General features: G+C 45.9%; 1 protein-coding gene across 4 annotated transcripts in view; it reads left to right on the top strand.

Annotated features, from left to right (window-relative positions):
• Positions 1-7535, top strand: part of ING4 (inhibitor of growth family member 4) — a 30525-nt gene extending 22990 nt beyond the window's left edge. For 3 of the 4 annotated variants that reach the window (XM_075001388.1, XM_075001415.1, XM_075001406.1), the window contains 7 exons: positions 3370-3441; positions 3628-3794; positions 4048-4162; positions 4506-4614; positions 5050-5197; positions 5602-5663; positions 6645-7535. In XM_075001388.1, coding sequence (XP_074857489.1) covers positions 3370-3441; positions 3628-3794; positions 4048-4162; positions 4506-4614; positions 5050-5197; positions 5602-5663; positions 6645-6684 — 713 coding nt within the window. In that variant the 3' untranslated portion in view covers positions 6685-7535. The remainder of the gene's footprint in view (positions 1-3369; positions 3442-3627; positions 3795-4047; positions 4163-4505; positions 4615-5049; positions 5198-5601; positions 5664-6644) is intronic. The other variant, XM_075001398.1, reaches the window with a different exon arrangement.
• The last annotated feature ends 5961 nt before the right edge of the window (positions 7536-13496 follow it).

The following is a 13496-nucleotide window of genomic DNA, read 5'->3' as shown; positions in this document are numbered from 1 at the left end:
CATATTTCTGTGACCAATCCTAGAGAGGATTTTGAATATCAGAACCAAGACCTTGATCTAGGTTCTGAATTCAGTGGGGAGCCAGTGCAGAGAACAGAGGTATTTTTGTGATGTCCTGTGTTGGTGTGCACAAAATGTGCTACATTTCATACCAACTGAAGTTCTTTTAGGTCATGTGATTGCAGCCCTCACTATGGACAGCAGTAATCAAGCTTGAAGGTCGTAAGTCTTTGGTCACTGATGCAAGATCTGAGTTTTATTGTACAGTAAACTCTTTCATATCAGCATTCTATTATCCAGAACTCAAATAACTGGCATTTTAGACATAAGTAAATTTTAGTTACATTTTCCATAAGTACAGTATAGTGCAAGTAAATACAAATAAATACAGCAGAAGCTTACAGTGTGCAATACTACTGTTGTTGGTAAATAAGGTACTCTGCATGCATTTTTGTTAATATCTAACCTTGTTTTTCTTTGATGTTATGCATTGCTAGGTACACCTCTCTATTATCCAGATTATTTGAACATCTAGCAACATTTGGTCCCATGGCTGCCGGATATGAAAGGGTTTACTGTATATGCAGCACAGCCTTCTGTCCAGTTAGAGAAGAAATTGGATATTCTTACTCCCTGCCCCCAGCATGTCTCTGGGGGCACCAAGTAAGAGGAATCCAGGAGAACCTCCATGGCTGTGGATTAACTAACAAACAGTTAATGTTGCAAAAGAATCATGGACTACTAATTTTTAAGTTTTGCAGCATGTATCTTACATTGTGCTTCAAAACTTCCAGGAGCCGAACAGAGACAACTGAATTACAGTATAATGTATCAGGCAGAGTAGTCTAAAGAGCAAGGGACTTGGAGTTGAGATTCATGTGTTTTAATCCCAACTTTACCTTGATTTGCTCTGTGCACCTTATCACATCTCTTCTCAACTCTGTCTCAGTTTATCCATCTGTAAAATGGAGAAATTAATACCAGTCCTTGTTGTGACATTTTGTGTACTTCAATGCTTTGAGTTTGTTGCGTGAAATTTTTTAAATTTATTGAGTATAAAATAGTTTTAGTATTGGCATATTAAATGTTTTAGACAAGCTAGATATCTTAAAATCAACAAGACTTGATGAAATGCATCCTAGAATACTGAAGGAGATGACTAAGGAGGTATCTGAGTAGCGATTATCTTGGAAAACTTGTGGAAAATGGGAGATATTCCAGAGGACTGAAAGATCGCATATATAATGCTAATCTATAAAAAGAAAAATAAGGATATCCCAGGGAAATACAGAACATTCATCTTCAGTACCTGGAAAAATAATGAAACAGTCTGTTTAAACATCTAGAAAATAATAAGGTGATAAATAAATCAACATGGATATGTCAAGAACAAATCATGTCAAACTAACCTAATAGCTTTCTTTGATAAAGTTGTAAATTCATGAATAGGGTAAACATAGTAGATACTGTCTCACCTAATTGGTTGGAAAATCCTTCCCAGAAAGTAGTTATCAGCAGTTCATAACCAAGCTAGAAAGTTGTATTGAGTGTGTTCCTGCAGTGATTGGTTCTAAATCCAGTTCTGTTCTATAGCTTTGTAAATGATTTAAATAATGGTAGAGAAAGTACATTTGCAAAGTTCTCAGCTGTTACGAAGCTAGGAGGGGTTGCAAGTGCTTTGGAGGATAGGATTAACATTCAAAATGCTCTGGGCAAATTGGAGAAATGATCTGAAGTAAATAGGATGAAATTCAATACAGAGAAATACAAAGTACTCCATTTAGGAAAGAACAATCAGTTGCACATGTAAAATGGGAAATGACTGCTTAGGAAGGAGTACTGCCAAAAGAGATCAGGGGTTTTAGTGGATCAGAAGATAAATGAGTGTACAATGTAATGCTTGCCAAAAAAAAAAATCAAGCCTCATTCTGAGATGCATCTTGCTTACAACACTGCTGCTAGTATACTATGTAATTCTTCCAGTCTGCTCCATGCTTATGTAGCCTCATCTAGAATATTATGTCCTGTTTTTGGCACCATATTTCAGGAAATCTGTGGACAAATTGGAGCAAGTCCAGTGGAAAGCAGCCAAAAGGATTAAAGGTCTAGAAAAGATGACCTCTGGAAAGATTGAAAAAATTGGGGTTTAATCTGAAGAAGACAGGGGTGATGCATGATAGTAGTTTTCAAATACATAATCTGAATTCTCCAGATCTGAAGAAGTGGGTCTGTCCCACGAAAGCTCATCACTTAATAAATTGCTAGTCTTTAAAGTGTGGCTTGGCTGCTTTTTTGTTTTCTGTAGGTCCTTGTAAGGACCCTTGTTACTGGTGCATGCATATTTGACTTACATCTGGGCCAACTGCTGCTGTTTACATAATATTTCTAAATTTGTACCTTTTCTATCTGCTCTCTCAACAAAACTCTGGCACAGTCCCTCATCTCTTGTGATCTTGATTACTGTGATTTTTTTTTCCTTTTAAGATTGCCTGACACCCACACTACTTACCTGCAGTCCATTCAATATGCAGCCTCTATAATTATCTTCCCAACCTCTTGGTCTATCGGCACCAAATCACCTTTGAATTCTCATTGGTGGTTCTTTTCCTACACTTCAAGTTCCAGATTTTTGTCTCCACCTTTGTGCCACTTCCCAGATTTTTTTTCCCTCATGGGTTTTCCATTATTTTTTGCCACCATCATTGTATAATTGTTCTATTATTCCATGCACAACCCTGGACCTTCCCTCACTCTGTATCTAATGCATAAAAGGGCTACCTACCTCTGATCAATATCCTTGTGAGACTATCACTTGATATGCTGAAATACCACTGAGCCCACCTACCTGTCCTCTGGGGCACCCCACCACCATGTCCTGCTGAGCCAGGCCCTCTGGCAGCCTCCAGCAGTGATAGAGTTGGGGTAGTGGTCCACAGCAGACACTTATTTTGCATAAAGCATATTCATATTATGTTTATTCAAAAGTATGTTTCCATCAAGGATATTAAATATATCATTACAGCCCCTGCTTTTTTCTGCTGACCCATTTTCTATGATACCTTCCCAAAAGTAGCCAAACAATAATGTCTGCATTGAGGGGAAGTTGGAAATAGTGCCAGTTTAGTGGACCTCAGTAAGATATATTAAAATAACTCCATTTTGTGAGCCCACCAGACTCTAGGCTTCTCCTGGACTCAAGACTGAATGGTTGACATCTTAGTGAACAGCTGCTGGATTACAACAGAGTAGGACTGACAGGGAAATAAGAGGGTGTTAAGTATTATTTGTGATTACTGTAAATGCTTAATGAGTGAACAGAGATGGGGACCTGACACTTCCATCTCTCTCTGTCTCTCTCTTTCTCTCCAGGCATTGAGAACCTGCCATTTGAATTGCAGAGAAATTTCCAGCTAATGCGAGATCTGGATCAGCGAACAGAAGGTGAGCCTCATTCCTGACACTCGAGTAATATTTGAGTAGGTAGGCAGCCTGCAGCTGGTTTTCTCTTCCTTCCCTTGCAGGTGGTGATGTAACAACAGGACGGAGCTGGGAGCCCACAGCTGCCCAGATCTGCCCTTAGCTGAGGACACTGGGGTATTTTTGACCATGAATCTGGTCTTGTTTCAGACCTCAAGTCAGAGATTGATAAACTGGCCACGGAGTATATCAGCAATGCACGGACTCTATCTTCAGAGGAAAAACTGGGGCTTCTCAAGCAAATACAGGAGGCCTATGGGAAATGCAAGGAGTTTGGAGATGACAAGGTGCAGCTGGCCATGCAGACCTATGAGATGGTATGAAGGAGAGAGAAAGCAAAGTAGTGACAAGGGGTTACAGCATGAAGAGCTTGTAGTCATGACTCACTAGTTGTGGCCTGTTCATGGTGCTGGGGTGGGGCTGAAAAGCATTTGGATACCCTTTGCTCCAGTCCCAGGATGGATTCCTGTCTCCCTTGCAAGCACCACCTCTTTCTGTTGAAGCCCCGTCCCCTGCCCTTTATAGGGTTACACCCCCTAATGGTGTTTTGGCTTCCTGTAATACCTGCAGGTGGATAAGCACATCCGGCGGCTAGACACAGACCTTGCCCGTTTTGAAGCCGACTTGAAGGAGAAGCAGATTGAGTCAAGTGACTACGACAGCTCCTCCAGCAAGGGAAAAAAGAGTAAGTCCCAGGGCCCTGCCACACTGATATGGTGGGGCCCAAGGCCTATAGAAGTGATGGGTTTGGAAGAGAACCTGGGAGATGGGTCCCAGGAGATGGTCCCAAGACTGTGAACTTGGTGTTTGAGGAGGAGCTAAACTCCAGCAAGTGAGTAGGAGCTGATGTGGGTATCACGGTGGGTGATTGTGTTGGAGTGTCTCAGAGGAAGCGGTGCATGTAAGTAGACTAGAGACTATGAAGGGGCACAGGCGTGGGTTGTCTTAATGCTGTAAAAGGGGCTCATATGCAGCTATCTTGGTGGGTGAAGGAGTTAAACGCTCATTTCTTTTCCCCATCCCGCCAGAGGGCCGGGCCCAAAAGGAGAAGAAAGCTGCCCGAGCTCGTTCTAAAGGTAAAAACTCTGATGAGGAGGCACCAAAGATGGCTCAAAAGAAGCTGAAACTCGTCCGCACGTAAGTGGCAGGGAAACTTAGGGAAGGGGAAGGACCACTGAGTCCGTCAAAGTTGCCCCTAGTCAGGATCAAACCAAAGGTTAGGTCCTGTCTCTTGTTCCCCAACTCCCCCCAAATCAGACCAACTTGCTCCTCCATCCCACATGTCCGTACTGTGCCCTGGAGCAATCAGAGCAAGAGCCTCAGTATCATGAAAGGGACTGCTAGTGAGCAAAATATCCTTTCCTCCAGAGGCAGATAAATGCCTTGAGGGGTCAAGTCCCTGCTGTGAAGGAAGACCTGGGAGAGTGGATTTCTGCATTTGTCTTCTGTGGGGAAGAGTCCCTTTCAGTGTCTGTCAAGCTGGAGTCTGTAGCAGAGGGAGATTCTCCACGTGCAGTGAGGGGTGCCCCTGCCTGGGAGACTGCTGACTTGATTCCTCCTTCTCCCCTGCAGCAGCACAGAGTATGGGATGCCTTCAGTGACCTTTGGTAATGTGCACCCTTCAGATGTGCTGGATATGCCTGTGGATCCCAACGAACCCACCTACTGCCTGTGCCACCAGGTCTCCTATGGGGAGATGATTGGCTGTGATAACCCTGATGTAAGAAACTGGGCTTGGAAACAATGGGAGAGAGAGACTTGCGCTGGGAATCTGCTTCTGCTTATGGGGCTCCTGATATCTCAAGCAGTAGCCTCTACAGGTTGAGAGTATATCTACAGATTTTATGGGCAGGCAGAAACAAGGGGCACTCTCATTTTAGAGACCACTTTGAGGACAGACTTTTGTCCTAGACAAGTCTAGAATCTGAGGAGAGATGCTTAAAACAGAAGGAATTAGATGAGTTTCTCCTCCTGCTTTCCCAGTCCTGATGGTCCCCGATGAGGAGTTGCATGGGGAGGTTATGTGATCAGATGTGTGGAGGCGGGGTTGGTAGCTCCCCAGGGACTCATCAGGGGAGGTAATTCTACTGTACAACTGACTCTGTGCTTTCCACCCTACATTAGTGCTCCATCGAGTGGTTCCATTTTGCCTGTGTGGGCCTGACAACAAAGCCAAGAGGGAAATGGTGAGTGGGATCGATAATAAGACAAAAGATATCATACTTCCCCTATATAAAACTATGGTACGCCCACATCTTGAGTACTGCGTGCAGATGTGGTCTCCTCACCTCAAAAAAGACATATTGGCATTAGAAAAGGTTCAGAAAAGGGCGACTAAGATGATTAGGGGCTTGGAACGGGTCCCATATGGGGAGAGGCTAGAGAGACTGGGACTTTTCAGTTTGGAAAAGAGGCGATTGAGGGGCGATATGATAGAGGTATATGAAATCATGAATGGTGTGGAGAAAGTGACTATAGAAAAATTATTTACGTTTTCCCATAATACAAGAACAGGGGACACCAAATGAAATTGATGGGTAGTAGGTTCAAAACTAATAAAAGGAAATTTTTCTTCACACAGCGCACAGTCAACCTGTGGAACTCCTTGCCCGAGGAGGCTGTGAAGGCCAGGACTCTATTAGGGTTTAAAAAAGAGCTTGATAAATTTTTGCAGGTTACGTCCATAAATGGCTATTAGCCAGGGATAAAGTATGGTGCCCCTAGCCTTCAGAACAAGGGCAGGAGATGGATGGCAGGAGATAAATCACTTGATCATTGTCTTCTGTTCTCCTTCTCTGGCGCACCTGGCATTGGCCACCGTCGGCAGATGGGATGCTGGGCTGGATGGACCTTTGGTCTGACCCAGTATGGCCGTTCTTATGTTCTTATGTTCCTATGGGTGCTGAAATAAGGACATTGGAGGTTTCAAGAGGCTGTAAAATATGGGAGAGTCCCAGGGGTGCCTAGAGAGCTGTTCTGAGGAGTGGTGACTGTGAAGGTTAGGGAGTGTTGGGATTGCCTCTCAATGAAGTCATTGAGAGTTGTCTGGTTGAGGCCTTTGGGCACTTGGCTGTGTTTGTTGGGCATTAAGGATGGTCCTATAGTCTTTGTTTATTGGTGGAGTCTCTCATTCCTGAATTGCTGCTTTCTCTCTGTTTTCCCACCAGGTTCTGCCCTCGCTGCTCCCAGGAGAGGAAGAAGAAATAAAATCCCTGGTGCAGTGGCCAGGGTCCCATCTCTTCTGCCGGGACCTCATCAAGGCTCCCCCAGCTCCTGGGGCCTTGAGGTTGGGAGGGGAGTCTTGCCCTGTTTGTGGTTAGAGCAACCTTTGAATGGGCTGTGCCCTCATGACAGTTCCAGTGTGTTCTGTATCCCCTACTACCTTCAAATTCCCCTTGGAGGTCCTTTTTGTGTGCTGCTCTAGAATGGGTCTCTAAATCCCAGAGGGAAGGCGAGTAGCTAGGTAGCCCCCAGATTCCCATGGGTAGGATGTTTCTTCTTGTCCCTGGAGCACCCTTCACCCCACTTAGAATCTGTTGCTGGCATCTCTCCTTGGGGAAGCCAGATTTAGGGGCTGAGGGAAGTGCAAGATTACCTGAATGCCCCTGAGAAGGAGGTAAGTCTCCCCAAATGTCATAGGTTTTTTTACTAGCTCTCTCCTGGGTGTGGGGATAACCAGGCCATCTCTTCATCTTGCAGGTTGGTTGAAAAGATGGATCCCTTAGTCCTTCTCTGCCCTAACTTAATTCCACTATCATCCTGGTTTCAAGTGATCTCTGTTGTGTGTGGGAGAGGAGGGAGTTTGGAGATAGCCTGAGTCTCATTTATTCCCCTTCTGAGTGAGTATCTCAGGAATGAGTAGTATACTGTCTTACAGAAAAAAGGAAGCATTTGTGAGCTCAGGAGGTGTTGCCTCTGTACCACTTGTGCTTCTGCCCAGCGTCCCCATTCCTTTTTGCTGTCCCAAGATTTTTTTGTCTGCTGGTGATGGAAGGTTTGGAAATCCAGATCCCCCTTGTAAAATATGAAATTAAATAAAAGCAGTTGAAAGAAACATACCAGCATTTGCTAGGATATGTGATTGTGCATCTTGGCTCTGACCTGTGGAGGATGATACATAAAACCTTCTGTAGACCCATTCAGTGAGTAAAAGAGGTGTTGGCAAATAGGGTGGCACTCCGCATTACATAGAATCCACCTGTTGAAGAGTTATCAATAACCCAGAAGAAAATGTAGATGAATCTTTTTTGGTTTGGTAGAATTTCCAAAAAAATAAAATTTAGTTTTGTCTTGAATCAAACAGAAAATGAAAAATTTCTGCACCATATGAAACATTTTGTTTTGATCCACCTGTTTTGTTTTGTTTTGTTTTTTTTGATTGTGGGTGTTTTAACGAAGTCAAGGGAGAACTAGATCCATAAAACAGCTGGAGGAAGTGGTGGTTGTGAGAACTTTGGTATAATTTTTAGTCTAGTAATTAGGGCACTACCCTGGAATGCAGGAGGCAGAGCTTCAAGTCTGCTTCAAAGGTGGAAGAGTTACAACAGGAGAGCTTGAGGAAAAACCAATTGGTGAATTTAACCCTCCTTTACTTTTGTTAAAATATCAAAATTCAGAACAAAAAGGTCTTGTTCAAACAAAGCATTTTGTTGTCACAGCTCCACATTCTGGTGGGGTTTTTTGTTTGGTTGTTTTTTGGTTCAGTCAAAAGTACTGGGCAAACTCCAGGCTAGGTCACTACGGCTGTGGCTACACTAGCCCCCTCCTTTCTCAATTCCTTGTTATGGTCACTGAAACATGCTCTTACTTTTGCTCAGCAAGGCTCTGTTGACATCATTCTGGGAGTGTGTGTACACATACACACACACACAGAGAGAGAGAGAGAGAGAGAGAGAGAGAGAGAGAGATTGAGCATTCTGTGGACACAGTCTCGATAGAGCTTGGTATTTACCTTGGCAGTGTTAAGTGTTATCCCTCAAAAATGTGAGGAATAACGCTGTTGACAGAGGGCTTCTGGTTTCTGGGCAGGGCTGTTTGCAGAGCTGCTGTTCCGCTTGCTGTTACCACAGGGCAGTGCAGTCTGGCAGTCCTCTGTTGACAGAGCAAGTTGTGCGCAGCAGCAATCTGTCCAGGGAGGTTTTGCTGAGCTACTGTCGACAGATGCTTCTAGTGTAGATATAGCCCAAGTATGATAGTGGTATCTTCAAACTGCATTTTAGTTTTTGAATAATTACTATTGTTAACAGTCAAGATAGAGTTCCCATGGGGATGTTATTCCAGATGCAGGGTGTGCGCCGATCCCCAGTTTTCAAGCCTTGCTCTGTAATAAACTGATGCTAGTTAGTGAACCCCATACAAGCTATCTGAAGTGTTTGGAGGAAGGACATATAAAGGACAAATGCTGAATCTGTAAAAACCTTAAGCCAAGGACACAAGAGGATAGAGACTTAGAGGCGCTGTTAATGGAGGTGACTCCTACACTGGTGTAAAGCTCTCCTGGTCTGACTCTGCACTGAGCACATCCAGATCAGTATGGAGTGCCCCTCTGGTGCCAAGCTCCCCATGGCACTGCTCACCATCACCAGTGTCCAGGTAGCATAAGAAGCAGCGGGAGTATGCCCCAACTTCACATAAGGACAAGGTGCAGGGTCTATGCCCAGACACCTGCCTCCACTTGGGAGCCAAGGAGTGGCCACCTCTAGAGCCTCTAGCGAAGCGAAGGACCTTCCTCTGATTCCTGAGAGTGGTGGGGGGCCATCACAGTTGATGGTGCCTTTGATACCAGAGGTATTTTAGGTGGCAAGGGACCTTGTGGCCATCACAGAACTGCCTCCACTACAGGATTCTCAGCCACTGAAGATGACAAAGGTTTTGCCTTCTCGGGGGAAGCCTGTCATAGGCCTACTCCATTGGGCGCACAGGCGCCATTGATCAGTGGAGACTTTGCGGCAGTCAGTCAATATCTGTGTTCTCTGACAATGCGTGATTCACCTCCAGTGAGGCTTCAGTCACCTCGGCATCAGCTTGCATCTTATAGGCAGCAATTGCCATGACCTCTGCATAGGTCACTGGTGCATGCCCACCCTACACTCTCCAGCCCATTGACTCTCCCCACTGTCCTGCCATCACTCTCTGCCTGTTGGTTTCCCCCTGCACTTCCAATCGCCATCCCTGTGGCACCATTCTCCAGCCATGAGCTACCAGTGGCAGAAGAAAGGCTCTGACAACACCTCCATGATGAGCTAAGGAGGAGTCTTTCCCAGAATCAGATGGGGAACTTGAGCCTCAGCCCCAGGACATGCTTTCCTGGGAGCACCAGATGAAGTAGGGTCTGCAATGGGTGTCTGGCTGCAGGGCCAGTGGTGGCCGATCCAGTTGCTTTATTAGAATCCAGGGGGGTCTCCTCATGGGGTCCAGGTGATACTCACAACCCTCCAAGAAGCGGTCTGTGGTACCATTGGCACTAAGATGGGACCCTGAATTATATTCTGACTCCAGCACCAGACAACAGCTGGTTGCATGGGAAGATTCTCCTGGGATAGTGTATGGCCCAGCCCCTCCAGCAGTTGTACCCTTATCCTCTGAGCTTTGAGAACAAGCAGATACCCTCCTTGACATCTTGGTCACCACGACACCTGCCAAGCTGACACTGCCCGCCTATGAAGGCATGCCTAAGGTAGTAAAGTCACTGTGGCAAACCACATCCTCTTTGCCACTCATGTCAAAGAGCAGAAAAGAAGTATGTGCTCATCAAAGTGTATGAATGCCTATACTCCCTTGCCCCCCAGTTCCTTCGGTGTATCAGTAGCAAACAAAAGGGACATACATCCACAGCTAAAATTAAGAATTCAAAAACGTTGGAAATGTGACTGCGATCCTCCAGGTTAGGATACCTGACTAACAAGTGCTGCTAAACAGTGAGATTTCTGAAAGGTCAGGTGCAGCTTTATGCTCAAGTTCATGACCATATCCTGCCTTGGGATCTAAACCTGGTGCTGTCTAGACTGACGTGGCCACCCTTTGAGCCATTAGGTTCATGTTCCCTGCTACTCTTCATGGAAGGTGTCCCTCCTGGTTTCACTCACTTTGGCTTGCAGCGTTTCTGAATTAGAACCACCCCATTTGATGTTCTGTATGATAAGGTCCAGCTGTGGCCCATCCTGCCTTCTTGCCAAAAGTTGGTATCATAATTCCACAGTGATCAGGTTCTATTTTTGCTGTTATTCTATCCCAAGCTTCATAAATCCAACGAGGAACTCAGGCTGCGTACCCTGGATATTAGAAGGGTGCTGTAAGTTGATGCAGTTTGTCATTGAGGTGGAGAGGATGAAAAGCCTGCTGGTTTCTGCTCAGAGGATTGCATCGTGACAGCCAAATGTGTCAAGTTCTGTCAACAAGCAGAGGTGTCGTCACCCTTCCACCAGAGCATAGGGTTTGTCAGCAGCTTTTCTCTCACAATTTGTGTTACAAGACATCTGCAGAGCTGTGACCTGATCCTTGGTCCATTTTATATTCCATCACAGTTACCCACCATGCATGGGATGGAGCAAGTTTTGGTAGAGCAATGTTGCAAACTGCAAGACTTGTTGTAAATCCCAGGCCCACCTCCTGAGATATGGGTTGTGAGTCACCTAACATGGAAGCAACTCGAGCAAGCACTTGAAGTAAAAACAGTAGCTTACCTTTCATAATTGTTCTTTGAGATCAACTGTTCATGTCCAGTCCATGACCACTCTCCATCCCTGAGACATTATACCACTAAGCACGCCTCCTTGCCCTCTGCATCGCCCCACCACCCTATCCTGCCAAGCCAGAACGACTGGTCTTCCCCAGCAATGGTACAGAGCTGGTTCATAAGCTGATCATTCCCTTTATCAATGAAAGAGAGAGATGCACAGCTGTTGTCCTCCCCAGGTAACAATTATTTATGCTGTGTTTAGTAAGGAACAAAAGTGATTTTATTAAAGTATAATTTAAGTGTTTGCAAGTGATAACAGACCGATAAAAGTAAGCCAAATAAAAAACACACCCACTAAGCTTAATGCTGCAAGAACTGGTTACATGTAGTTTCTTATCTTAACAGTAGTTCTGTTCTAATCATCTTTTCTCATGAGCTAGGCAGCCGCCTGTCTTGAGCCTAATTGTTCCCCCCATTCAGTCTTATGTGGGGGGTGCTCTGCCAAGGACAGAAGGGACAAGGCTGGGGGCTTCAGTAGCTGGCAGCAGCACATTGCATCCTGCTTCTGTCAAAAGGTGATTGAGTCATATTTTTATGATTCCTAGGTGTGTTTCAGTTGCCCTTTGTATTTTGCAGTGCAGTCCAGGGTTGTGTAGAAGGATTAAACCTGCTCCTGGGGCAGATCAGGAGCAATATGAGTCGTGTAACTCTCTGGGATGGAATGAGTAGCTCACTAAAGGACTAGCTGAAGCCGTCCCCTATCGATGGAGGACACGAAAGACGATAGAAGTCCCATGGACTGATCAGTTAACACTCTTCACGAGGCAGAACACGTGATGTCACCAGCCAGTGGGTAAGCGTTGGTCTTTGCAGTGAGGTAGGAGCTTTCCCCAGGGACTGACAGAGAGAGACCGCCATAAATGGATTCCGTGGGACCTCGGCTGGCTGGAACACTGGTCAGCATAGCTCATGTTAGCTTTTGATTCTCTGTGCTAACCCAAAGACTTCCCGACGCTTTATTTTAGCTGACTATTAAATCTTACTCTCTTTTGAAAAGAGCGCCTGGCGTCACTGGAAATACTTGCGGAGGGGCACTGGTCTCTGACGAGTGTAAAGAGCACAAAGTCCTTGAACAGGAGTCTCTCAGGTGACCCCCCTGAGCAGAGATCACAATGTGAAATAGGAGCTGTTACGGCTGCATGACCTGCCCTTGGGGCAGAGTGGAAACAGTTGGGGTTCTGGTACATGGAAGGGGTCCCTCCGAAGGACAGTTTCCAAGTTGGAGCACAGCACTGGTCCTTTGGATCTGTGACACCATCTCACCTAGGGAGGGAGACAATGGGATCGGGTGTTGGGCCCAACCCCTGCACAGTGCTTGACAAATGCCGCCGTCCTTGGAAATGAGGAAATTCAGCTAAGCCGGGGAGAGAGGAGTTGTAAAATACTGGGCAGTGACACCTAGTATGGAAAAAGGGACATTTATGGATCTAAATGTTATCTAGAGCTTCCCAGTATGTTCTCCCCTGAGTGATACCTTATAAGTCCCCTCTCTAGCCATCACCTGGTTTCTTTCAGCATCACTCATCTCTCCCTTAGTCACAGCCTGCTGCTCCAGCCTTTCCACCTGCAGGGCCCCAGTCCAGAAACTCCACCACAGACCCCACCACCACAACTGCACAGCACTCCACATGCCATCATTGCCCTCATCCACCCTCCCTCAGTGTCCAGCACCCCACCAGCTCCAGCACCACAAATGCCCAGTGCCCCAACGTCACAGACTATGCCCACTGCCCCCTCACAAGCTCCCCAGAGACCCAATTCGCTCACACGGGCTCCCAGCCATGTTTAACTGCTGGGAGATAACTGTCCCCATGAGACTGAGCAATGCGACCAATGTCCTGGTTTTATAGGGACAGTCCCAGTATTTGGGGCTTTGTCTTACATACACGCTGATCACCAACTACCCTTTTCCAATTTCTCACACTTGCTTTCTGGTCACCCTAAGGCTGAGTCAGCAGCATGCCAGGGCCTGTCGGGGATTGCTCCCTTGGGAGCAGCATGATCAGGCTGGATCTGGAGTGGGGCCTGCCCAGATGGGGCTCTCTCAGAACCTATTTGCCCAGCGGGACCTGCTGCGTTGAACTGCTGAGCTCTTCCCCTGCCACTGGTGGCTTTAGTGGATCACAGACTGACTGACTGACCAGTACGAAAAGGGTAGCCATGTTAGTCTGTATGTGCAAAAACAATGAGGAATCCCGTGGCACTGTGACCTTAATTTATATGAGCATATGCTTTCATGGGTCAAGGCCCACCCCATATGATGAAGTGGGTCCTTGCCAAT

The sequence above is a fragment of the Carettochelys insculpta genome, chromosome 1 (genome assembly GCF_033958435.1).
Source record: "Carettochelys insculpta isolate YL-2023 chromosome 1, ASM3395843v1, whole genome shotgun sequence".
In the NCBI taxonomy this organism is placed as follows: Eukaryota; Metazoa; Chordata; order Testudines; family Carettochelyidae; genus Carettochelys; species Carettochelys insculpta.
Note: the sequence above shows the minus strand (reverse complement) of the source record. Positions and strands in the feature narration are given on the sequence as shown.